Consider the following 27,841-nt stretch of genomic DNA (forward strand, 5'->3'; position numbering starts at 1 on the left):
TTGCATGTATGAACTCGTATGAACTAGTATGAACTACCCCTATGCTTATCTACATATTCCCCATTCCCCTCCGCCGTCGATCGAATCTATCGCCATGGATCGAATCTAGCGTGCAGGTTGAAGAGATAGAAGTGCTTACCGCCATTGATGGAGCCCGGTGGTCTTCTTCCTCTGCTCCGATCCGCCGCCGCCGGTGATGGAGTCCGGTGGTGTTCTTCCTCTGCTCCGATCCACCGCCGCCGGTGAGAGTTGGGAGAGTGGGGAAGAGTGGGGAGAGGGAGCGGTGAGGGGCGGTGAGGCTAATAACTGCCGGCGCTTCGGGAAGCAACGCGGCTTCTCGAGCGTGGCCGTGCGCGTGCAGCCGCCCACGTGCACCGCTCGGGCCTGGCCCTGAAGAAACTGCCGATTCGTGGGTTTCCAATGAGCCAGGCCCAGAGCTGCTTTAAGTTTCGTGTGATGCAGGTCCAATAGTAAAAACACACAACCAAACAGCCCACACACATCCCGCACGGGCCTGGTTGGGCTTGATGCGGGCAACCAAACACGCCCCTGACGTACGTAGAGGGACCGGCATTGGAATCCAGCTATATATATAGAGTAGTTGCACGAGTAGTCATTTAGGTGGGCCGAACCTCGCTTCGATCGTAGTACATCTGAACATGGGAGCCCGGTTGGTTGGTTGGTTGGGCGGTGAAGAAGTTTACAACTCCACACACGCAGGGCCGACCTCCGGCGAAGCAGTAATTGCCATGTGCTTCCCAAGTCCATTTATACGAGGGCGTCCTTGAGCAGTTGAGCCACTGTTGGTCTCTTGACCTCGTCAGATGATTGCTTGCTTGTTGATGTCTGATGTGGAGTGGATCAGTCGTTTTGAAACGAATGGGTCGCGGCCAGTCTTTAGCTGCCAGGAAACTACAAAATTAAAGGCACCGTCGGCCGCCGCACGCCACCGTCCGCAGGGCCGACTTCCGGCGACTGCTTACGAGCGACTACTGCTCCGGTCCGGTGTTGGGCCGACCTGCGTTCACCGTGGACTCTTCAACGAAGAAGAAGAAGAAGAAATAATTTGATAGCAAATACCTTCGACGCGTTTGGTTGGCGAACTTTTCGCTGTCTTCCGATTGGGAGCGGCTAGATTTCAATCGACTGAATATAATATTACGGTCAGTCACTTTTTTGCTTTTACACAGCCGCTGATGCATGCAAAGATGACTCTCATGTATGCTGTTGCCCCGTCCATGCCTAAGCAACTCGTACATTAGCTTCATTGCCGTCTACAGGCGCATGCATACACGCGGATGGCTGCTCCGTATAAAACTGCATATATATACACTCCGTCCACGTATATATGTCTGTATGTATGTATGTATGTATGCATATGTGGAGGCAATGCGACACATCCCCAATGATGTAGCTCATATAGAAGAGAGATAAATAGTACATCACATGCAGTGCAAATATGAGCCAACTACTCACCAGTTTTCTTACAACTATTATTTTAACACCGGTCGTAGTGTGCAATGACAAAAAATCGTAAGCATCAATATTTAATCAGAAAAAGCATAAGCATCTGTATGGAATTAGTGGCGGTATTACCATTAAAGAAGAAAGAAAAATTAAAAAACTAAAAAATCAAGATATTAAAGATCTATAAATATGAATAAATAAGTGACAATGGTACTACCCTTTAAGAAGAAAAAATGAAATAAACACCAATACAAAATAGAAATATGATGTTTCACGACAAAGAATAAATTAGTGGCATTTATATTACCCTTTATGAAGAAATATAATAATCTAAATCAAACAATGTATAAATTTTCACATAATTTACACAAAAATTGTGTATTTTTATAATATGCAAGAATAAGCATATAATAGTGGAATTTTCACAAAAAGAAGGGGTGAATTAGTGGAATTGGTATTATCCTTGAAAAAGAAAGAAAATGGAATATAAACTAAAACAAATTCAAAATAAGAATTTTTTGAATAGTGAAAACTAAAATAAAATAAACAATAAAAATAAGTTTTCTATGGAAGAATGAATTCGTGGCATTGGTATTACCCTTTCAGAAAAAAAATATTCTAAATCTAGATAATGAAGTTTTCTAAGAAAAAATGAAACTCTTTAAGAAGAAAGAGAATGAAAAAAGAAAAAAAAATTCAAAACTTGCACACAATTTAAACTGAAATTGCATTTTCTGAAATATGCAAAGACTAATCATATAATAATGCAATTTTCGCATTCTACTATAATTTACACATAGTGTAACTGAAATAATGTATTTCGTTTATGAAGAAGATTAAAAAAACATACGCACAACTTTACCGTAATATGGTATACACACTATATAGTACACACCTCAGCCGCGACCTGGGTCGGCCCATTTTGCATTTTTCTTATATCCGTTGAAAGTGCAAAAATGGTCCGTTGGTGACATATCAAACTCGAGACATGTACTCTCACAGCGCGCCACGCTAACCACTAGGGACATCGCAGACTTATGCATAGTAACTTCTTTTGTTCTTTTATTCTTTCTCCGGTTCACGTTTCTTTTTCTTTTTCTTTTTTCTGTTCCTTTTATTTTTTATTTATTTCTTTTTCTTAAATGCGCAATTTAAATTGATAAACTTTTTCTTCAACGACAAACTTTTTTCAAAAACCCGTGAACTTTCTCTCAAGTTGATGAAAAATTTTCAAAAAATTTTGAGCTCTTTTTAAAAATTTGATGATTTTTTTCAAATTCGATGATTTTTCCCAAAAATGATGAAATTTTCGCAAATTTGATAAAAAAATTAAATTTTGAGAAGTCCACGGTCAACAGGGTTAAATGATGAAATATAGCGGAGCCGAGCGAGCGAGGATCGATCTTGTAGCAACCAATCGAGCGATGCAAGCACCTTGCTAATGGGCCGGCAAATGAGATCGCGCGCGTGAGCGCCGGTACGGCAACTAGACTAGGAGCTCCCCTCATGCGCGCGAGTTGTGTAGCGACTAGCGAAGCATGGAGGCAGCCGGCACGCTCTCTCCGCGACCTAGTCGCCGGACCAGTTCGGTGGCGGCGTCCGGAGACCGGCATGGTGGCGACACACAACGCAGACCTACCATACTATCCGAGGCTCCGAGATCGCCGCCCACCGAGGATGCCAGCACGGAGAAAATGGCAGCTCGTCGCCCAGGCCCTTCAGTGCTTGCCAGATCCTTCACCGCCTAGCTGTCGCCCATCGCCCAGGCAGCCGAGGATCCCCTGCACGCTGGCAGATTTCTTCTTCTCTCTCCATTTTCTTCTTTCTTGTTTTTTTTTGTTGCTTGTTTACTCCTGTGCTGCAGTGTGCTTTTGTGTCGTCAAATGTCAATCATTTATATGGTGTACGCTTTAGCTAGTTTAGTTCTAGTCAATAGCTTTTTTGCGGGTGAAGGTCTAGTCAGTAGCTACTAGTTGGTTCTGGTTATCACAAACTAATTTGCGTCTTGTTTGATTATTTGTAGAAATGAAGATAAAGAAGACTTTGCACAGTTGGTTTGCAAGCAATTCAAATACGCCCCCCCCCCCGCCCCCCCCCCCCCCCCCCCCCTTTGGCTTCCGGAACATTTGCTCCCGGATGAACAGTAACTCAAAAAAAAGTGATAAAATGTTTTCAAAATATTCTGAATTTTTTGTGGATGTTCGTGTTAGTGTCGCAAGCATGCTTGACAATTTTCATGTGAAACGAAGCTATAGTGTTTCGTCGGTAAAAAAACAAATTTAGGGTGACATTTTGGGATAACATTTGGTTTTTCGATTTTTTTTTTGCACAGGCCAAAATGTTTAGCCTTTTTGCCTAAAACTTTGTAGGTAGCATTTGAATGTGACTATGAATACATAAAAAATTTATTGGTTTTTTTTACATTTCAAAATTCACTTTTTGCACGCAGGAGCACGTGCTTCCGGGAGCCAAATTGGATTTCTGACATAATCCCCTCTATACAACAAATGAGAGCATATTTTTGCAAAACAGATTCAAAATTTTGTTCAAAAAATGATATTTTTCAAAAATACAAAAAAAATCTAGTATATGCTACATGTTTTCAGTAGTAATCTGTGGAAATTTTAGTATATTTGCATAAAATGATTGGGAGATAACTGATTTTCCTTTGAAAGAACGTTTAGTTTTCTCGGCATAATCTTTGATCCCACCCTCCATTTTCCTTTTAGATTCACCACTGATCTGAGGGGAAGGGACATGATCAAATCATTGAGCTATTTACGTATGTCCCCTTGGAAGATTTGCTTCTTGCCCCATGTAAGCATCAACATCACAAGATCAAACATAGCATCATCCTGGCTTCATTACCCATAGTACATTAACTGGTTCATTACTTAACATGGTAGTCAACACTTAATATAACAGTCTACGAGCTTAGACCATTACCACTAACATAACCAGGTTTGCAGAATATACAACTAGCATCATCATTTTCAAATTATACAAGCAGTATCACTAGGTTCCCAGACCAACTATGTAGTTCTCAGGCCAAATACTACTTAACATAGCTAACTATTGGATTCATACATTTCAAAAAAAAAAAAACTATTGGATCGATAAAGTTAATTCATCTCAGATGGCCTTGATCTTGAAAAGCTTGTCCTTACTCCCATATCCCAACTTTTAGCAGGTTAGCAATGGTGAATTCTCTCTTCTTCATCTCCTCCTTAAAGCAAATCTATATCATGTTTGATATCATCCCTCTCCTCCTTTAGATTCCCATAATGCCTCACGTGTTTGAGAGATCTAAGTGCTCCTTAGTTCCTTGTAGTTAATATTCTGTTGCCGCATGCCCTTGTCAATCTTCATGTTTGCCCTCTAGAGCTCTTCCTTCGTCCACATCTCACTATTCTCGTTTCATCTCTTCTATTGGTGCATCTCATGTACGTGCCTCTCTTGCCAATCAAATAGTTTACTCACATCATCAATAGGCTTCTTTTCTGCAGGTTCACTTCCTCATTCTCCTTCTTAAGCTCACTCACCTCTCTCTCATGAGCTTGCTTTTTTCGACAAAGGGTGGATTTTATTAGCTTAAAATGGAGCATCAAGAGGATACAAACACAATGAGCCCACACCCGGCCTCTGCATAACGAAGGTGCAAACAACCAATACCAATACACACACACTGATACCTAGTAGTCATATAAATTCAAAGCTATGTAGGGGGGGGGGGGTCTAAGCGATCAGTTTCACAGTCGGCAAACTATAGCAATGACCATATCTTCACCAACCATCTCATGGCATCACATCGATGATGAAGCTTTTCAACAGTAACGCCTTCAGGAAGGAAGCGACGCTCATGCATCGTCGTCACCGGATCCAACCATCAAAGCCAGAATCTTGGTTTTCACCCTGAAAAATCAGCCTGAGCATATCCAAGCAATGCCTCAAGAAGGTAACAACGTAAAAAAGGTACAACCAACTTGGGTCAGACCTAGGTTTTCACCCCGGAGCTCGAGACCAGGTGCACGCATCACCACCATCGAGGGCACACATGTGTTGTCGGCACCACTTTTCGCTATCCCTGCATCTACATGTGAAGTATCATCATTGCTGCACAACCCTCCCTCTGCGTCAAGTCTTCATCCATAGTTTGCATCTCATCACCAAAGTCAACCACCGGGTCTGAAGATGAACTCTCTCCGAAGACCTTTCAGTGACCTCCGTCATCGTGGAACCGCGGGAGGTCATTGTAGTACAATGTGCAGCCACCATCACCCGCCCGACCAGGTCTGTATCACCACTGCCAAGTTGTCCAGATCTGAATCAGGGCAACTATAGTGGGGTCGGCCATGGACGACGCCGAAGCTCCGTCCGCCCGCCATCAGATAATTATAAAAATTTGTGTTGAAATAATTAAAATTTGTTTGAAATGTTTACGAAACGTTTCTGTAATTGATTGGAAGATTAATAAAATAATTAAAATGCATATAGGTATTTTGAATTATATTCTTATTTTATTTTTATAAAAATGTAGTACACGTATGAAAAGTTTCTCAAACTGAATAGAAATAAGCAATTAAATTTTGCATGAAACGTTGCTGAAAGTGTTTGAAATATGACTGGGATAATTGCTGTTTGAACATTTATGAATATGTAAGCAAAAATTTAAAATATCAAAACACGATTGTAAAGAATTAAATAAATTGAATAATTCATTAGTAAATTTTTAATGGCAAATAAAAAATGGAAGATTGGTGAAATAAGGGAGACGTGAGAGACCTCCTTGCCCATTGCCCACGGCCCCTTCGTCTCTCCCTCATCCATCTCCGCAGCCGCCGTCGCCGCCGCCGGCGCCCCCGCCCCCGCCGTCCCCATCCTCAGCAGCACAGCACAGCACAGCGCGGGCGGTTGCCGAAGCCCACGCCTTGCCCCTCTCTCTCCCCCGCCAACGACCCGCCCCCTATCCGAGCAGGCAGCACAGGCAAGAACTCCTCCAAATCCCCAGCCAATCTCGCCCCAACCCCCAAGACCACCGCCGAAAGGATCCTATAGGCAGTGCCGCCCATGGTCAGCGCCGGCGGCAGGTTCGAGAAGAGCCCCACCGCAGCGCCGTCCGTGGTCAGCGCCGGCGGCAGGTCCGGGGAGGTCCACGCCGGCCAGTACAACATCTACCAACCGCCAGCCTCTCTCCAGGGCTGGCCCGACGACCACGACACGGAGGCCGCCCTCCGCCACCTCGGCCTCCTCGATTTCGCGCGGCTCCAGCTCCCGGACGGTGTCCCCCGGCACGACCTCGTCTCCGATCTGGTCGCCTCCTACCACCGGGAGAACTGCCGCGGCTACGCCTACCTCTGGGGGGTCCGCGTCAGTGTCGACCGCGAGTCCTTCCTCAGCGCGGCAGCCCTCCAAGCCACGGCGGAGCACAAAGTGCTCCCTCCACGGCGCAGGACGAGGAGCACAAGGAGCTCTTCCACGGTTACCTCCGCCGCCTTGCAGTTCATGGAAATCTGGATCCTCCCGCAGTTCCAGGGCAGGGACATGTTGCCGTCGAATGTGTCGGCTGCGATGCGGGAGGTGAAGGCGGAGTTGGCGCATAACGTCGACTGGGGTGAGCTGATCTGGGACCTAGTACAGAATGAGATTCTTGAATTGCCAAAGAGGGATGATAAAAATTCATACTTTGGGTTGTATCTCCTGAGACTCATTTGGGCAAAGCATCCAGAGGTGTTCGGGTTGAAGGACAGGATGGAAAGACTCGCTCGGGTGCATCTTGACAGAATCTTACCGCAGGTAGTCGACAAAGTGACGGAAAGAATCCGGTTGGAGTTTACGAGACCCAAGAAGATTACGAGATTCTTCTGGGAGCAGCAGCCGCAGGTGGTCAACAACCTGTCCAAACCGGTGGAGTCTGGGGATGAAGCTGCAGCAGGTGTTCAAGTTCAACAGCAATCCATGGTGGGGGATGAAGCTGCAGCAGCTGTTCAAGTTCAACAGCAATCCATGGCGGGGGATGAAGCTGTGGCAGTTCTTCAAGTTCAGCAGCAATCCATGGTGGTAGAGAGCTCACCGCTGACCATGGTGCTGAATAATGATGCAAGCGTGGGCAAGAGGAACAGCTTGGAGGCTGCCCTGGCAGAGCCTGGGCACGCTGATATGCACAAGCATGGAGTGAAGCATGTGAAGCAGCAGTTTCAGCAGGGCAATCAACAGAAGCAGACCTGTAACTGTAACAAGTGTAGTGTACCCAGTGGATCCATAGTTCTGAATGGTGATGCGAGCGTGGGCAAGAGGGACAGCATGGAAGCTGCCCTGGTGGAGCCTGGGCAGGCTGATGCACACAAGCATGGAGTGAGGCATGTGAAGCAGCAGTTTCAGCAGGTCAATCGACAGAAGTGGACACGTAAGAGGAGCAAGCGTAGGGTACCCAGTGGATCAACAATCTCTTCCGCAAATAGTTCTCGTGACATTATAGGAATAAAGAGTGAGGTTAAACGTGCGCGACTGGAGAACCAACCTCCAAAGGAGTTGCTTGAAGCAGAGATGTTTATCCAGGCAATAAAGGTGCTCAACGAGACACTGTCTGCAGAAACCATCGTACATATCTTGCAGGACTCCACCGTCTGGCTCCCCGCTGATGCGGGGTGGTGCAGTAGTGGAGGTCACTAAATAGGCGAATGGTTCTCACGCTCGAATGTGATCCTGGTGGGATCAGTAACAGGATGTAGATTTGCTCTCCTCTGATGAGCGTTTGGCTTCTGGAGCTCGGCATTTGTGGTCTGTAGCGAGAAGGATTATCTGGCTGTGCTAGCTCTTGGTTGGCTAGTCTCGGAGAACTGGGATCATTGGTGCATCTTCTGGATGTGTTGCCCTAAAACCTGGAGCCAGAGTACTTCATATGAAAAAAATTGATATATGTGTTGGATGGTTGTACTTTTTTGGGAGTACTCAGCATGTGGATGCTCAGGATTTCCAGGTCTGATCCTTATCTTGATTCCTGTTATTTATTAGTACCACTAGTAGAGCATGTCATGTCGGATGATGCTTATGTCTTGAACACTCTGTGATTATTCTGAACTGTGAAGTATCTATGCTATTTTAGTTTTTCTACTGATTGTCCCTGCTGTCCAAATTTACTTTCGTGTTGCATCATGAAGAAGCAAGAATGACAGTGTTTATGATGCGATATTCAATCTTGGTTTGTTAGAAATATGGCATTTCTGTTGTTGAAGAATGACAGTGTTATGATACGATATTCAATCTTGGTTTGTTAGAAATATGGCATTTCTGTTGTTGAAGAATGACAGTGTTTATGATACGATATTTAACTGGTTTGTTAGAAATATGGCATTTCTGTTGTTGAAGAATGACAGTGTTTATGATGCGATAGTCCAATCTTGGTTTGTTAGAAATATGGCATTTTTGTTGTTGAAGAATGACAGTGTTTAGATACGATATTTTGGTTTGTTAGGAATATGGCATTTTTGTTGTTGAAGAATGACAGTGTTTATGATGCGATAATCAATCTTGGTTTGTTAGAAATATGGCATTTTTGTTGTTGAAGAATGACAGTGTTTATGATGCGATAATCAATCTTGGTTTGTTAGAAATATGGCATTTCTGTTGTTGAAGAATGACAGTGTTTATGATGCGATAATCAATCTTGGTTTGTTAGAAATATGGCATTTCTGTTGTTGAAGAATGACAGTGTTTATGATGCGATAATCAATCTTGGTTTGTTAGAAATATGGCATTTTTGTTGTTGAAGAATGACAGTGTTTATGATACGATATTTAATCTTGGTTTGTTAGAAATATGGCATTTCTGTTGTTGAAGAATGACAGTGTTTATGATGCGATATTCAATCTTGGTTTGTTAGAAATATGGCATTTCTGTTAATCAAGTGGTTAGTTTGGATCTTTTCTTCCATATGATTATATGTCGTTGCTGAGAAGTAATACAGTGGTATAATATTTTCAATTACTGCTAGAAGTTTGTATCATGGTGTGATCAGTATTGTTTGTACTAACGACATAAAGCATAAAAATATGATAACATTTATCATAAATCTAGCAATAGTATGACCAATGAAAATGACCATGTATTTATGATATAATGATGGTCTAAAGATAACTTTGACTAAACGCCTTCTAGAATGTTGTGTATTTATGAATGGAGATAGTAATTACTTGTCATGATTATCTCCTAATATAATCTTGGACTAGCTGGAGTAGCTCATCATGAATTAGTTTGCAGTCTACAGGAAAATTTAGCAGTCAGTTAATGCCCGTAAACTCCGCCACCATGACTGGCTACAAGCTAGCATTACAAGTGTTCTCCTGCTATATATTTAATGGAAACCAAAAGACATTCATCATCATCCATCTTGCAGGTCCATCTCCATCTCCCCTCCTGGTCCGCGTGCTTCATCGTCGTTCTTGTCGTTGCTTCTGCCGCCAACTATGACTGTAGTATGCCGTTGGGGGCGGTGACTTCGCACTGCAGGGATGAACTCACATGTGTCAACAAAGCAACATGTTCTTCCCTGCCAGCAACTTAAATGTGTCAACAAAGCAACATGTTCTTCCCTGCTTCACATTGCTCTATTTTCATATACATGAACATGCAATTTGTCACTCAGATTGTGACCCTGGTGGGACCTTGTAATAGGGTATCTACTGGAGTAGTAGATTTGTTCTTGTCTGGTTAGAGTTTAGCTTTTGGAGCTCGGCCTTTGTTGGTCTGCAGTTCTTTGTCTCGGGTGTCAGAAAATTTGGATGCTTGGTTCGTCTTTTGGATGCTTTGCCATAAAATCTGGAGCCAGAGTACATCATATGAACAAAAAAAAGATTTATATGTTGGATGTTCTGTAGTTTCTTGGGAGCATGTGGGTGCTCGTGATTTCCAGGTCTGATCCAAAAGCCAAAGGCCGAGCATGTCATTTAGAATGGTACTTATGATTGTCTTGCACATCCTATGAATATTCTGAACTATGAAGTATGTATGCTATTATGGCTTTTCTATTGAACATCCAATAGAAATCCAAAGCTTTTCCCGCTCAACAGTTCCGAAATTCAAGATTCAAACTCAAGTTCAGGTGTGCAGATGGTTCACGGCTTCACGCCATGTTTCAAATACCGCACTCAACTATTTTCTGAACGCGGTCTGGTTTAGTTGACAGTGTTACCATGTTTGGTCAGCCAACCAAAGACGCATATCAATTCATCTGCAAAAGCTAAGATGTGGCAGTACCTCTGTAAACATAAAACATTCGAGAAGATCTGAAGATTAATAGGAAAACAGATGGTAGTTCATCGTTCTCAGGAAAAATCGCTACAACATGACGACAGCACGGCTCACAAAGTACGGTGACAATCAGTACAACTTGTAATGGTGAAATAACAGCTTCAGTGTGACCACAAGAATAATTATCTAAGTGTGAAGTTGCTAGTGCATACAAAATACTAGGATTCGGAGTATGCAAAGTCAGTACAAAAGCACAAAAGTACAGAATGAAGGTGAAAAGAAAGCAAACCCAACAAAAATGAATGCAAAGAAATTGGGTCATTTGTTCCTACTTTTTGTTAACAACTTTCAAAATGCACTGAAAAACAGTACAACCCAGTGGCTTTTGATTTAGACTATTGGAAGTCACAAAGGAAGAAGAAAAGGCAGATTTTCTCCAGACTGAAATCATATTTGATTCTGATAATAGTGCAATTATCCTTTTGGCTTTTGGCTACACATCGTAAAATAGTTGTCTAATTTACTGTCACTTTAGAAATCCATTTCAATGTACTCCCTCCGTCCCAAAATTCTTGTCTTAGATTTGTCTAAATACAGATGTATATAGTTACGTTTTAGTGTTAGATACATCCGTATCTAGACAAATCTAAGACAAGAATTTTGGGACGGAGGGAGTACATCATACCACCATACATCAGTTTCAGAAAATAAGGAGGATTACTAAAATATAGATTTGTCAAAGAACCGAAGCTTGTAAAAGTCATATGCTTCACCCAAAAGAATCGAAGTCCAATGGCAATAGTCGAAGGCTTCACTCAAACAATCAGCTTGTTCCTAGTGCAGGGACAATCACATCATCTCCTGGATTTTCCGCAAAACCATGAATTGCCTTCTCCAGTGCACTAGTGCGATTAGGACAAGGTGACCTTCCTGGTGCGGCAGCACCGATCCCCACTGTGCACGCAAGACCAGATATGCCATCAGCTACAGATATAAATATATGACAGCAGCAGCAGCCCATTTTTAGTTAACCCGCTTCATGAACTAAGCTTTCAAAAATAAAAATACTGCCGCATTCCAGCTAACATTTCAAGTCTTTTATCAGTGACCATGAACTGCAAACCTCATTATATTGTATTATATCAGAGTAGTAGTTTCAATGCAGCACACAACAGAATAGAAATCCCAATTTATGGACAGCCTGCCACATTCTTTGTCAAATTTGTACTTCAGCCCACACTAGCTCCATTACTCATATCAGCAACCACTGTCGATATAATTATGGATGTTAATTCATAGACAGCCTTAAGTTGCTAAAGCTTCTTAAATTGTGACCATGTATTTAGGATACTGAATATGTAATCCAAATTTTAACCTGTGCAATGTCATATTTTTTAAAGTACAGTGCAAAATTTTCCAACTGCATTATGTATGCCATCCACTGTCTAATGACACTCTCAACCTGAGTTCACCAAGGTTTATATGTTTGCCACAGTTCATAAATTGTACATATCCACATCTTAATTCTTACATACATAAGTGCTAAGCTAGTCCCAGGGTAATCAAAATTCCAAGATGTGCTAAGCTAGTCCCAGGGTAATCAAATTCTGCTGGTCCACATGTAATGGCAATTGCATTTCGTGTTTCTTCAGACTGCACAGCTGAATAAATTCATACCTTCGAGTCCATGCTGGGGCTTTTGGGTCGATCTAACAAATCAAGTAATCGACTGCTCAGATGCTTGCAGTAAACCATCGATTTCAGTATCGACCACGCCATCAGCCGCACAGATCTGGCCTTCCGTACTAGCTGCCGCCCATGGCGGCAGCGGATCTGCAACGGTTGCGACCACTGGCAGTGTAGTGGCTCCATGAGTACATTGCCATCGTTAACGTCCTCCAGCATGGTGGTTCTGCTTAGAAAAATTGAAATTGAAGACAGAACTCAGCCAAAAGCTATACCTAATCCGAGGCCAATAGAATACAAGCGCTGCAGAATCATACCTTTTAATCAATTGCATCAGAAATTCCATCTTCTGCGCTAGCCTTTGTTTCCTTCGAATAGAAGCTCCGCCGCCCATCTAGCCCCACTCGATAATAGGAAAAACCAGGAGCCGGAGGTAGGAGAGAACTCTGCCCAGCAACCCATCCCTCCATTTACTTGGCTACTGAGGCCCTAAACCTGATCCACGGATCAGGACGGGAATGACGGCATGAGCCACGACCCTGTTTTGAATCGTTAAAGGAGGTGCTCCTCCGCCACAAACCTGGCCCACCGTACAAGATACCCGTCGGCCGTATTTCTGCATTTCCCCCTTTTCCAGTGAACAACAGCCTGACGCAGAAAGTAAATGCACCGCATCCCAATGCTATGACGAACCGCCCAGATAAAGAGCACATGTGTGCTCGAGTTCAGAAACACCACTTCCTTGCTATCATAGCTTTTCTACTGATCATCCCTGCTATCCAAATTTACTGTAAAGATGAGAGATCCCTGCTGTCCAAATTTACTGTAAAGATGAGAGATCCCTGCTGTCCAAATTTATTTTAAAGATGAGAGATTCAATCTTGGGCATGATCTTTGTGTGAATAATTTTGTTAAAGACATGTTATTTCTTGTTTTAAAATCCAGATGCTTTGCGTCTAAAAATCCAGGATGGACGAGGTATGAAACAAACTGGCATATGGTACAATGTAACTTGGGTTGAAAGTGTAGAATCAGCAGGAACTTGAGTTGAAAGTGTACAATCAGCAGGAATTAATCATCAAATTAGCCGGACTGTTTTGCTAGTTGTCAATCAAATTAAAACTAGGAAATTCCCAGTGAACCAAGCAGATGCAATTGAAGATTCCATGGTCCAGATCCCACTGAAGAAGCACCAACCAGAAGAACATTCACTTCTAAAAAATCAATTCCACAAGAAAGGTAGGCAAACTATTTGTTCAAGTTCCCAGTTCAGAACCTTCAACTCTGCATTGTTTTAATCCATAGCAACAATTCCTAACCTCTCTCCGCATATCGAGTCATCAACATTATCCAACTACAAAGTCAGGAGGCCAGGTTAAGTGTCAACAGAGAGCGAGCAAATTAGGCGTGATCTTTCTTTATCAACAAATTTCAAAGTCTGCGTATACCAAAAACTAATTTTGGATAATGTTTTTTGACATAAGGTACATAAATTAACAAACCAAGTGCAATCATCGAGAACAGTATGTAGAATGGTAGTCTGATAAATCCAAGCGTGACCCCAAAGCAATTCAAGTATATATGGAGATAATCAGAGCTCATGTAGATGCAACCTTTACTTCTATAAGGTGATACATTTGCAAGCTAAAGGCCAAAATTTGATTATCTACTATACAAACTTTGGGTATGAAAGTAGGACCCTCGTTTGAGCAAAAGGATCTTCCATCATTTACTTCTAGCCTTTTGTATATACTGGGAGCTAAAAACGAGATCAGATTCCATCAAAACCGCATGCAAGTTAGCAGACACCATAAACCACGTAATATGCTTCAGGAAAAAGTCAAGAGATTCAGATGTGCACACTACTAACTCCAGGCTGCACCAAAGAGGATGAAGCCACTGAATGCCAGTTCAAACTGAAAGCTGCCACAAAGACCAAATCATCAAGTAATATGCATCAGAATCACTAGTCAGAAGTCAAAACCATCGGGGAAGTAGACACAGTCGAGGCTGATGACTTCACCAAGTCCCTGCACCGACTTGACGTTGTACTATACTTTCCAACTCTACAATCTTGCACTAACACCTCCAACACTGCAAATGCACAAACAACCCAAATAAAAGATACTTCATCAATTCTTCAGAAAAAGTCGGGCATAATTACGAAGTCTATGTAGAGAGTACTAAGATTTTGACGTTGTAGGAAACTCTTCCATCCAGAAGCCCTGAACTCTGCGGATCAATTTGAATACTCAGACTAACAACTCAGGAAACTGGTTTTCTAACCGACAAAATAGAAAAAAATACGAAATTAGATCTCCAGGCAGATTTTCATGTAGCATGACATGCTCTTATCTTATATGCTCGTATCGTATATGCCCTCAAACTTGATAATATGGTAAAACTGTTCACTTAGGAGACTTGATTGCACACTCTAATTTGCTAAAGTTTATATGCTTGGAAGAGAAAAACTGTATAACAAATGGACATAAAACCAAAGTATCAATGAGTGTGCCTCATCCTTCCCACCAGGAAGCTCTATTTATGAGCATCATATAGACTATTTCCACCTGGCAGCAAGGCATACTAATAGGCACATAAAAAGTTAACCTGTACATGATGTTTATCTCTTATAATATCTATCTTTGCAAAGGGAAAAAATGCAGAACAACCAAATAAAAGCTTAGTATTATTATCTAAAATAGTAGTACATCATAAATCACCTATCATATCATTTGTTTTCCACCAAATCTTATTTCCATTGTCTAGCATAACAAATCATCAATCCTCTGATCATGAAACATGCCCAACCAAAATATAAAAAGCAGAAAGGTAATATATTCTGGGTGCATGATGGAAGGGCAACATGAGCTAAATTTTATTGTCTCATTTTAAAGTGTAAAGCATGGATTGCACAATTGCACACGGAAATTAAGGAGACATATGTCCAGAGCAGGGTCCGCACGGACCTTCAGATCAGCACCACCGAGCATCAAATAGAGGCAGAAAGAAATCCATTGTATGTCAAAAAATTCAGTTGGTAGTTTGCTACTACACCATGATTCATCACACACGTACTACCACACATCAAATGTCTGCGGTACAATTAAGATAGTTAAACTGGCAGATCAGGTGGAAAGCATGGTGCAAATTTGAATTTTTGGAACAATCATTTGGTTGTATAGTTTACTTGTAGTAGTTCATAGATTATAATATGTCAATTTTGAGGTAAGGTGACCACATGGCAAGCAAGATGTCATGGAGCAAATTTGAGGTAAGGTGACCACATGGCAAGCAAGATGTCATGGAGCAAATTTCAGTGGACAACCGACGAAGTAGAGTGCTAATTGGGTGCGTACTCGATCGAGCATCCAGAGCTTCGCCTAGTTTCTTTCCCTGTCAGACATCACTTCCCTTCTCCTTGGAGGCTGAAGGACCCCTTTGAAGGAAGTGTCGAATGTTAAGCTGCATGGCATTTTGGCAAGGCCAACAACATAAACTTTGGTTCATTAACAGTACCTTAAACTGATCTACAAATGTGGTACATAGAATGAGTAAGGAGTGAGCTCGCCAGGTTATGTGGCATGAGTGTGGTGAGATGAGATGATAATGATCTCCAGGGAAAAAAGTGATGCCAAAAAAAATCAATTCATTGGAGCTAAATTTGAGAGAAAGATGAAATACTTGAGTAAAAAAACTAAGCACAAGATCTTCCCCTCAATCTGCTTGGATTTTGTCAAAGACATAACAGGCATAGATAAAACAAAAATCCACAGAAATAAAGCTGAGAATTTACGGGGATCAAATCAAGAGGAGGGAGAGGTGTGGGTACCTGCGAGGCTGCAACAGGGCATACGTTCCATGTGAGCAGCTGCAGCGGCTGCCTATGCTGCTCGCTGCGCTTACAGAAGTTAAAGTAGCAGCATTTTGTGGCGGCGCAACTTGACATTTGAACTCGAATTACAATAGAACATAGCAGGTCTACGAAAATGAACAAATGTACCTATGGGCAAGAGAAACAGAGCAAGAGACAACGAGAACATAACACTAACAGAACATATCACAAATGAACAAATGTACCACTTGGGCTAGAGGATGTGCTTCAGAAGGAACTTCACGCGCCGCCATGATGACCTGGCCGCCGCTAATGAGTCCATCACTACTCTTAGCCCCGCCTTGACCACCGCCAAGGCCGTGAGTGCAGCTGCCACCCCCGCCGCCTCCGCTAGTCAGTCCAATCCAGGCTGGTCCCCCCAACCCCTCGACCACCCGAATCGCCGACTCATTCCAGGTTCACCTTTCCCGACAAGGAGCCACCCGCCCCTTCGTCGCTGGAGCCTTCCATGTCGGCTAGGTTCGCGTACGACCCAGCGAGGGGCAACACCCGCTCGCGCAAGACGAGGTGCCTCATCGAGGATATGTTCTTACCTATGGGATTTGGCGCTGGTGCTCATGGTGGCGGGTACGAGGTCGTCTCTAATCCTGGTAAAAATTGTTGAGGGCATCAAGGACGACTTCCCGGAGCTTTCGAACAAACGGCTTTCAGGTCTCTCTCATGCAGCTAGGATCTTTCTTCGCTAGCTTCACGCACTACCGGTGGTTCGACATGGTTCGTGGGGTGGACGCAGTACACTACCGCGGCACGCTGCTCCTAGTGTGGCGGTCGAACAAGATAACCTTCGCCACATCGGTTCAATGCTGCTACAGCGTTGGGTTGTCCATCCAACGCATCCCCTGCGGGAGTTCTCGCCTCAAACCGCCCAAGAACTGTTGCCCGAATGCCTAATCTACCATATGGCCATTGAATCCTTCGACAGGCTCGACCTCTCGTACTTTGTTGTCAGGGCATGGGTGGACGACCCCAACGAGGTGCCGATGAAGATGCTAAAGTGCAGCCTTGTGCTTTCTGCCCCGACCCGCTCATGCATGTCTCCCTCTCGCCAGGTTTCGGCCTTGACGGTGGCAAGGGGGAGGTGTGCCTCCTATGCTACCCCCTCCTACTACTATTGCATCTAAACTAGCACAAAGACATAATAAACGCGAGATAAGCTGCTCCAAAAAGGCACATACCATTGAAATTGCCATCTATTCTAATTAATCCAAATCATCCTCCCATGATGATCTTGTACTCGTAACATTCTTGGGGTGGGGTGGGGGGGAGGGTTGTTAGCAAAATCATCAAAGTCTACCAACTCCATGCTCGTATCCATATGGGGCACATACAAGCTACTAAGCTTAGGTCAAAATATCACAAATCCAAGTGCCCAAGTTATCTCCAACCTAGAATCCAAGTAGCAATATCCAAGACGATCCCAATAGTCCACCGATACCGTAGTCATGCTAATCCTACTATACCTATATAAATCCGATATATCTCAGGTTGATCATACTACACCCTAAAGTTTTCCAGCTTCAATCTTCAAAGGAAGGAATCTAGCACAAATCATAACTACGATCCAACCAAGCCTAGTATCGTAGTTATCTAAGTCCGGTACATATGAGGAGGGTTAGCAAAATCATCAAAGTCTACCATCTCCGATCCATTTGTATCATCTCCATGCTCATATCCATATGGGGCACATGCAAGCTATCACACTTGCTCAGTTCTCTTACCCTCGTGCTCAGGCTCAGAATGGTGCCGCTCTGAGCGCAAGCATCGGCACCTTCATGAGGCGGATAGTGCGTTGATGATCGTAGCCACCTATCTCATCAACATTCATACTTCCTCTGCTCTACACGGTTCTATTCCTCTCGTGCGTCTTTGTGGCATTCTCGTAACTACTAAACACTTTGTTTGTTTGGTTGCTTCTGCTACGTTCTTCACGCACCAAATTGTCTGATCAATATGTTGAGTGTGTCTTTTTAGGTTATAGTGATGAGCACAAGGGTTGTCGGTGTTCGGATCTGGTGAGTCGTCGGATGCGCATTTCTCGAGATCAGCTGCTCCAACAAGGAACATACCAACAAAATTGCCATCTATTATAATTAATCCAAACCATCCTTCCATGATGATCATGTACTCATAACATTCTCACGGAGGGCCATCAAAACTATCAAAGTCTGCCCCTTTGTATCATCTCGATGCTCGAATCCACATGGGGCACATACAAGCTACTAATCTTAGGTAAAAAAAATCACAAATCCAAGTGCCCAATTTATCTCCAACCTAGAATCCAAGTAGTTATATCATCTAACCAAACACCATTTCTATTACTCAAAGATCTTTGTTTCCTTGCAAGTAATTCAATCCAAGATGATCCAATGGTCTACCAATTCCACAATCATGCTAATTGTACTACACCTATATAAATTCAATATATCTCACGTTGATCATACTACACCCAAAAGTTCTCCAGGTTCAATCTTCAAAGGTGGGAATCTAGAACAAATCATAATCATGACCCAACCAAGCTTAGTATCACGGTTTGGAAGTCCAATATAAAGCAAGCTTGCACTTGATGACTATAGATAAAAAAATTAGAAAAATTATCATCCACGAGATTTTTTTCAAGATCACAATCACCCAAGGTTTATTAAAGATCTATTTATCCAAGAATATAATATCACTTCATAAGTCATACTCTCCAACTACTATTGCATCCAACACATAATAAAAGCAAGATCAGTTGCCCCAAAAAGGCACATACCACTGAAATTGCCATCTATTCTAATTAATCCAAATCATCCTCCCATGATGATCTTGTACTCATAACATTCTTGGGGAGGGTTAGCAAAATCATCAAAGTGTACCAACTCCGATCCATTTGTATCATCTCCATACTCATATCCATATCGAGCATATACAAGCTACCAAGCTTAGGTCAAAATATCACAAATCCAAGTGCCCAAGTTATCTCCAACCTAGAATTCAAGTAGTAATATCCAAGATGATCCAAAAGTCCACCAATACTGCACCCATGCCAATCATACTATACATATAAAAATCGGATATATCTCAGGTTGATCATACTACACCCTAAAGTTCTCCAGCTTCAATCTTCAAAGGAATCTAGCACCAAATCATAACTATGATCCAACCAAGCCTAGTATCATAGTTATCTAAGTCCAATACACATGAGGGCTAGCAAAATCATCAAAGTCTACCAACACCGATCCATTTGTATCATCTCCATGCTCATATCCATATATGGGGCACATACAAGCTACTAAGCTTAGGTCAAAATATCACAAATCCAAGTGCCCAAGTTACCTCCAACCTAGAATCCAAGTAGTAATATCCAAGATGATCCGATGGGGCATATACAAGCTACTAAGCTTAGGTCAAAATATTACAAATCCAAGTGCCCAAGTTACCTCCAACCTAGAATCCAAGTAGTAATGTCCAAGATGATCTAATAGTCCACCAATACCGCACTCATGCCGACCATACTATACATATCTAAATCCGATATATCTCAGGTTGATCATACTACACCCGAAAGTTCTCCAGCTTCAATCTTCAAAGGAAGTAATCTTCCCCGCTTCCCCTGTCGTCATACCTTCGCCACTCGGCTCTAGATCTAAAGGCTAACAAATGGCAGCAGCAGTATGCTCCCGACAACATTTTCACCCCTACCCACACCTCCCGTGTACTCTCCACTGCCTGCATGTACGGCTAGGTATCATTTCCCTGGCTGCGAGTTACTCGTGTGCTGCCTTGTTCCTACATCATCTGCTCCCAAGCAAGTTGTCGCCATAGCTGCAAGCTTGGGCACCGCCCCCGAACTTACCCAAGGACGCCAAGCGCCCAAGTGCACGTCGCTACCTGTCACCAAGGCTAGGGACTTCCAGCAAGGGAACGTGCGATGCGAAACCAAGTCCGTGACACATAACCCTCAAACAAGGTAAGGACGCCAAGTCGAATCGGCGGGAAACGAAGAGTGCATGAGAGGTATGAAGAAGCGATGCAAACGCTATCAAGAGCGGCACGCCCTGCCATCCTCTGCCTTTTCACTTGAACTTGCAAAGAGGAACCCTGAGCTGAGTTACTCATCCCAATTTTGCCCTCACAGTCATAAGACCCCTGTCACTTCATTTCCCTCGGCGCCAAGGAAGGGTCCTTCACCAACACAAGGTTGCCTACACTCAATAACCTCTTGCAAGGTGGCTTCGTACCAGAATCCCCTAAATTAACATTTTTTCCGTTGGCACTGCATGTACATGTATTTCCATTCGCATGGTCAAAATCATATTTCTTCTTATACATTGGGTTGAGTCATGCCTAGTTTTCCCTCCACGGCCATGATCTTGTACATAACATTTTTGGGGAGAATTAGCAAAATCATCGAAGTCTACCAACTCCGATCCATTTGTATCATCTCCATGGCTCATATTCATATGGGGCACATACAAGCTACTAAGCTTAGGTCAAAATATCACAAATCCAAGTGCCCAACTTATCTTAAACCTACAATCCAAGTAGCAATATCCAAGATGGTCCAATAGTCCACCAATATCACACTCATTTCAATCATACTATACCTATATAAATCCAATATATCTCACGTTGATAACTCTACACCCTAAAGTTCTCTAGCTTCAATCTTCAAATGAAGGAATCCAGCACAAATCATAACTATGATCCAACCAAGCCTAGTATCATAGTTATTTAAGTCCAATACATATGAGGAGGGCTAGCAAAATCATCAAAGTCTACCAACTCCGATCCATTTATCATCTACATGCCCATATCCATAAGCTTAGGTCAAAATATCACAAATCCTAGTGCCCAAGTTACCTCCAACCTAGAATCCAAGTAGTAATATCCAAGATGATCCAATAGTCCACCAATACCACACTCATGCCAATCATACTATACCTATATAAATCCGATATATCTCAGGTTGATCATACTACACCCTAAAGTTCTCCAGCTTCAATCTTCAAAGGAAGGAATCTAGCACAAATCATAACTATGATCCAACAAAGCCTAGTAACAAACCCACATGCAGATACCAGATTTGCCCACAACCATCCACCGTCATGACTGGCGCACATATGTATGTACGGTGGCAAATGATGCCTTTCTCCTCCCAGTACCATCTTCTCGCCTTCCCTAATCGCCATCCCCTCGACGCTTGTCTCCAAGTACAACAAACGACGGCAACGACAGTCCGCTCCCAACAATGTTTTCTTACCTTCCGCCACACCTCACGTGTACTCTCTGCTCCCTACCAGTCTAGCTGGGCATCCTTCGCCTGACTTTGGGCTGCTATGTGTGACGCCTCAATCCCACATCTCGTGTTACCTGTAGCGCGTCGCCATAGCCGCACAGGCAGTCGACACCGCAATGGCCCTCTAAATTCTCATGTACATGTTCTTACTGCTAATGATACTTAACAGGTAGCTCATTTCAGGAGGTTAGATTTTTAATTTGGTTGTAGGGTCATTCTCGACTTCGACTCTTGTTCCGATTTAGGATCGGCACACGGGTTCTCTACTTGGTGTTGGCCCTCAGCGCTATGACTCACACGCCCTCTGGAGTGTGCCAGGCTTCGCCTTCCCTCCGCTACCACCGCCGCCAGTCTCTTCGACTCACTTACCTCGTCTACCCACTTGTTCTGGCATGATCGTTGCAGTCGCATGTGTGGTTCTTGACTCTCATCCTTAGTTCGACGTGGTCTCCTTGGATCTGTCTTTGGTAATGTGTCTTTAGACAGTCAAGATTGTTAGTTGGGTAAACACGTCCTTTCGATCTTGTTCACTCTGATTTTTGGGATCCAGCTGCCTTTGCCTTGAAAGGAGGCCATCGCCACTATATTATCTTTATAATGATTTCTCTCGACACAAGTCGATATATTTTATGCCTTCTTGTAGTGAGGTCTATCTGTAAGAAGTTTGCCGCCTTGGTTCATACTAAGTTTTCCACTCATATCCATGCCTTTCGTGTATATCCCTCAATTGCTGCACGAATTCCTTGTTGAGAAAAGCACACTTGCTCAGTTCTCGTCTTGTGCTCGTGGTCAGAATGGTGTTGCTAAGGCAAGCATCGCCAGCTTCATGAGGCGGCTAGTGCGTTGATGATCGTAGCCACCTATCTCATCAATAATCATCCCTTGTTTGCTCTACATGGTGACATTCTGAGCGTCTTTGTGGGTATTCCCCTGACAGCTCCCTTCATCCGGAATTGCTTGTCGCACAAATGGATAAAAAATGATGTATCTAGAACTAAAATATGTCTAGATGCATCCATTTCTCTGACAAGTATTCTCGGACGGATGGAGTACTAAACACTTTGTTTGGTTGTGTTTGCTACTTTCTTCACGCACCAAACTGTCTAATCAATCTGTTGAATGTCTTCTTAGGTTACAGTGATGAGCACAAGGGCTATCAGTGTTGGGATCTTGTCAGTAATCGGATGCGCATTTCTCGAGATGTGACTTCTCATTGAGTCTCATCCTTTTTATGCACGTCCATCCTCTGCTTCGCCCCCCCCCCAATTGAGGATACTTCCCTCAATTTTCCCGATACACTTATCACTCATTTATTGCCCTCGCCCACCTATCCCAGCGTGTCCTCCCGTACTACTGTTATAGACCCCACACGTCGTCACATGTGGCTTCCCCACCTCGTTCATTACTTGAGGCTACCTCACCTAGCTCGTCCATGAGGCTTCCCCGATGATTCCCCTTCATCATCTTCACTACACTTGTGGTCCGCGTGTTATGGATCCTTCTGACGAGCCATTCCCTCTACTACAATGTCCTCTCCTGTTGGCAATGCACCGCCTCCAGCTCAGCCTACTTATGGCTTTCGAGCTCTCGCTTCCGCCTATTGACCACTATGGTTATTCTGGCGCCGCTTTTCTCGAGACGACTTCTTATCATGACGCATTTGTTCATCCCGAATGGCGGCATGCGATTGTAGAGGAGATTGTTGCTCTTGTGCGCATCGACACGTGGGATGTCATTTCTCTTCCTCCCCGTGCTCGTCCAATCGCTTGTAAGTGTGTCTATAATGTTAATACACTGATGGTTCTCCTGAGTGTTACAAAGCTCATCTAGTGGCGCGAGGCTTTCCTCGGGAACATGGCCAAGACTACAATGAGCATTTGCTCCCGTGGCCTTCGCACACTTCTCATTGTGGCTTATGTTCACCACTGGTCTGTCTCTCGGCTTAATGTTGAGTTGCATGAGGTCTACATGTAGCCACCACCTGGGTATTCTCTTCTTGATGACATGGTTTGTCGTCTTCGTCACTTTTTTATGGCCTTAACCAAACCTCTCATGCCTGGTTTGAACGTTTCGTCTCGATGGTGACTACGGCTAGTTTTCGGCGAGTGCTCATGATCCTACACTTGTCCACCTTTCAACTCGTGGTCGAACTCTTCTTCTATATGTCGATAACACTGGCAATGGCTCTAAGTACATTTGCCTTTGTGAAGGCTCGTCATAGTGGATTTCTTATGTCTAATCTTGGTCCTCTTTGCTACTTCCTAGGGATTGAAGTTTCTTCTACCTCTAATGGCTTCTTTATCAAGTTCGTCATCACCTGCGGCTTCCCCGCCTTGTTCATTACCTGAGGCTACCTCACTTGGCTTGTCCCCTTGGGCTTCCCCAGTAATTCTCCCTCATCCTCTTCTCTACTACACTGGTCATCCGCGTTTTGTGGATTCTTCTGATGAGCCATCTCCCTCGACTGTCTTTCTCTGCCCTCCACTATATGCTCTGTCGCATTGTCGTCGCGGCTAGGATGGTGGCAAACTTAGTGACGGCGATGCCTCTCAGGCGTCATCGCTAGAGCCTCTCAAGTTGCATGAACGGACGGTGGGGACACTGCCGCCATGGCTGTTGGCATTCCCTCTCTCAGATCATGAAGTGTTTGGGAATGAGACTAAGAGAAATACAGGAAAGGAGACAATTACTAGCGTATTAGGGGAATGAGGCCCAAATAGAACTGTTGAGATGCCCATTACCAAAATGGTTGGTGTATTCTTATCCAAAGTGGGCCACGCTTTTGATGCAAACAAGACCGTGTGGGATATCATCGATCCATGCAGTGATTTTCATGACGGTTATCATCTCTGGATACTCAATACAACAATAGTTGCCTGATTTTGGCATCAAGCATGCTCGCCGAAGATGTGGCCGATGTACGGGGACGAACATATTAACTGTTTTAGCAAGCATGTGGTGGCAGTAATGTGGATGCTCCACATAGTTGCAGCTTGCCGGGTTTGACCACACGCCAAAGATGCGGCTAGCCTTCACCCTACATCGGTTTACAATGGTACGCCCCCTCTTACTACATCATATGGAAAATTGTAGTATTGAGTTGATTTCTCTTGCCCAAGCAATTGCAGTTTGTATTGAAATTACGCTTCTCTAGCCCGACACAAATAGTTCAGTTTCAGAGTTAATGTGCAAAAGATATAATCACCATAAATATTGAAAAAATCTGAATATTCTAAAATATTGCTATCATTAATTCAAAATAAAGATATAACTACTGGTGGTCATTATGTTTCTTCTTCGCAGTTTACCCTTCTATTGTTTATCCAAAAGATATAACCACAAATAGAAAAATCTGAATATTCTTCTTTTTCCTCACAACGTTGAGCAATAATAACCACCATAAGAGTATGCTAATAAGGCATATTCCCTTACTGATAATCCAAGAGTTAATGTTTCTTTTCTTAACAGACAAGAACAGAAAACCAAATTTAGGATGTCTCTGATTTTGTCGGCTTCTATAAAGACAGTATAGTGCAACACGATTACACGTCTTCTACTATGCACTCACCTATACTTATGGTTCTCTTTCCCTTGAAATTTATTTCTACTGTTATGAGACCATAGTGCATCTGAAACTATTTATCAAGCTTCAGTCAACCCATAGGCTTTGAGGTAAGTTTACAATGCTATTTGTTTGTTCTCAGGCATATAATCCTAGTTTTTGGAGAAACACGCACAATCCAAATCAGAGCCGTCATATGCTAGATTGTGTCGTGCAAATAAAGGGAGCTATATCGAGGGGGGTTATCTAGATGGGATTATAGTTCACTAAGAAATCCGAGAGTATTTGCCTCTAGAAATGAACATTGGCCCCAGAACATCAGAATTGTGCGTGTCTTTCAACAAAGTTAGAACTCAATTTTTTTCTAATATCATATAAAAGAATGGTGGAGCTTCTTAAGCCGGGAGCTAAGCAATCAAGGAATAGTATATCTGGTAGGTAGGAAGATAAGTTGTTGCTTTGGTAGTGGAAAAAATACTAACAGAAACCATGACTATGTTAATCAGGCAACCATGTTAAGTAAACAAAACCCCTCTTTTATCTAGTAGGCAGGAAGATAGCTTGTTGAATATTACTGCAAGAGAACTGGGAAATAATGCAAAAAACAAACTGATAATATTGTACTAAGTAACTTACAAAAACGGTCAAGCATTTCCATACCTGATGATTTCATGAACCTTTTATATCACATTGTATTCAGGAGCGTAGCTTTCAGACCAAACACCTTATAAGCGCAGTTTCAGATGACAAAAATTGTGTCGTAATTCAGGTGCACTGATTTTTAATATTGGAGCTGAGACCTGTCACGAGCAGAGTTAAGGCATAATCTATTCCATTAAAAAAATAACATATTTCCTGTTTTGCCCAGTACAATTTCATTATCACAGTTGAGACCTATCTTGAACAGAGTTAAGGCATAATCTATTCCATTAATCAAATGTTTTCCTGTTCTGCTCAGTACAATTTCATTATCACAGCTGAGACCTGTATTGAGCAGAGTCAAGGCATAATCTATTCCATTAATCAAATGACCTTTCTCCTATTCTGCTCAATACAATTTCATGATCCATATACTAGCAACTTTTATCAACACAAAATTTCTGGAGATTAGAGCAATTATGCAAGAAGGAAAGCAATGGAAATATTAATGATTTGAAAAATAAACAAAGCAGGGTCAAAAGAGACGTCACACTTACATAGCGCTTGCTTCTGCAGCTAACATCTTCTGTCACAATCATCATAGCACCAGAATGCACTTGATCATAGTGCGGTCCATGTCAACTTGAGATCCTCGATAGTTGATATACAAATGCTCAAAGATTGCCCCTTTAAACCCAAACCAAGGTACATATCCCCAATCCATGTGGCTGCACATAACAAGTGGAATTTAGAAGGATATCGCTGGAACACATAGCCATAGGCAGGCAGGGAATGGCTGACTGAACATGTGACTTGTCCGGTCATCCCAGCGCATTCCATGCTACTGAGCTGTGCAGTTTACCCAGAAAATTAACCAACCACACACAATCAGGCAACAGATCGGTAGAAGAACAGCTGCCGCATAAACCGTGAACCACACAGTTGCTGCATTGCCATTTAGTTACCAAATGGCGGAGCAGAGTAGATCTATAGCAGCAACAGTATGGATTCTGAAATTCTCTAGCCACTTCACTGAATCCACGGCTGCTCATCTTATTAACCTTTACTACCATATGAATCCGCTTGTCCTAACATCGCAATGTAATGTATGGATTGTTCATGGCAGAATGTGTATTGGTTCAGTACCTTTCTTGCGGATGCAGGATCGCGGGAGCATGTCGTGGCAGGGCTCCTCCCACCGCTGCCTGCCAGCATCCATGGATTCTCAGATCAGAAACAAATGACAATACAATCCAAAGGTTCCTGACAGAGGGTTGAAGGGCACGCACAGTAGTTGAGGGTCGCGCACGAGCGGCCGAGGAGACGTAGCCGCGGAGGGGAGGAGGATCTGCGGCCTCGGGGCACTCTGCCGGAGCGCCATAAGGGAGGGGGGACTCCGTGCCGTCGCGCGCCCAGCCGTCCACGGCGCCGTCGTCCTGGGCCTGGTGCGAGGGGACGGGCGGCGCCGTCCTGCTCCATCCCCGCGAGCTGAGGCGAGCAAGAACTGGGCGAGGCGGCGGAGATGCTCCATCTCCGTGGCGTCTAGGGTTCGCGTGGTCACTCTCCCCTCGGTGGACTGGCCGGCGGCCGGTTTGGATGGAAGCCGAACCTGACATCAATTGACCCCTGAATCGTACAGGAACCACGGAACGAGGCGAGCGAGGAAGATGGGTCTACGCGTGCGTGAGTGCGGGGAGGGACGGCGGACGAAGAATTCGGGAAACACTCGTCAATCGGCCGACGGCGGATGCGAGACGGGGATGGGAGGAGACGGCGGCGGCGGATTGTGTTGGAGACGGACGATTGCGTGGGCTACTGGGCTGGGTTTTCCTTTCCTGTGAAGAACAACTTTGGTAAGTTGAGGCCACGCACCAACGGTCAGAAAAACAAATACTGCAGCGCCTTACTGTAGCTTCTGCCTTCTCAAAAAAAATACGGTAGCTTGTGATTCCAAAATTTGTGAACGAAATTTGAAAAAATAGGGAACCTTATTCTTTTGAAACTTTTGAACCATTTTTGGAATTTCGAACATTTATTGGAAAACCTGAACAAAAAAACAAACATTTTT

At 43.5% G+C, this 27,841-nt stretch overlaps 1 protein-coding gene and 1 long non-coding RNA gene across 15 annotated transcripts; one reads left to right on the plus strand and one right to left on the minus strand.

The window, feature by feature from the left end:
- The first annotated feature begins 6,257 nt into the window (after positions 1–6,257).
- On the plus strand, positions 6,258–10,529 carry LOC123122621 (uncharacterized). The gene is made up of 2 exons (XM_044542909.1): positions 6,258–8,443; positions 9,860–10,529. The coding sequence occupies exon 1, from the start codon at positions 6,535–6,537 to the stop codon at positions 8,134–8,136; it is 1,602 nt and encodes a 533-aa protein (XP_044398844.1). The 5' UTR covers positions 6,258–6,534; the 3' UTR covers positions 8,137–8,443; positions 9,860–10,529.
- LOC123122622 (uncharacterized) lies at positions 9,616–27,595 on the minus strand. Of its 14 annotated transcripts, none has more exons than XR_006460319.1 (8): positions 27,063–27,595; positions 26,920–26,978; positions 26,331–26,501; positions 15,369–25,934; positions 14,596–14,631; positions 12,717–14,493; positions 12,391–12,625; positions 9,616–11,667 (listed from the first exon to the last, which is right to left on the minus strand). It is a non-coding gene; the product is annotated as an uncharacterized lncRNA (long non-coding RNA). The 14 variants fall into 14 exon arrangements; XR_006460321.1 differs by having other exon boundaries at positions 14,584–14,631; XR_006460323.1 differs by having other exon boundaries at positions 12,717–14,322; positions 14,423–14,493; positions 14,584–25,934.
- Positions 27,596–27,841: the final 246 nt, after the last annotated feature.

Source organism: Triticum aestivum, chromosome 5D (assembly GCF_018294505.1).
Source record: "Triticum aestivum cultivar Chinese Spring chromosome 5D, IWGSC CS RefSeq v2.1, whole genome shotgun sequence".
Lineage (NCBI taxonomy): Eukaryota > Viridiplantae > Streptophyta > Magnoliopsida > Poales > Poaceae > Triticum > Triticum aestivum.

Excerpts from the sequence above, each read along its gene's own strand:
- LOC123122621 (XM_044542909.1), top strand. The coding sequence starts at position 6,535 with ATGGTCAGCGCCGGCGGCAGGTTCGAGAAGAGCCCCACCGCAGCGCCG.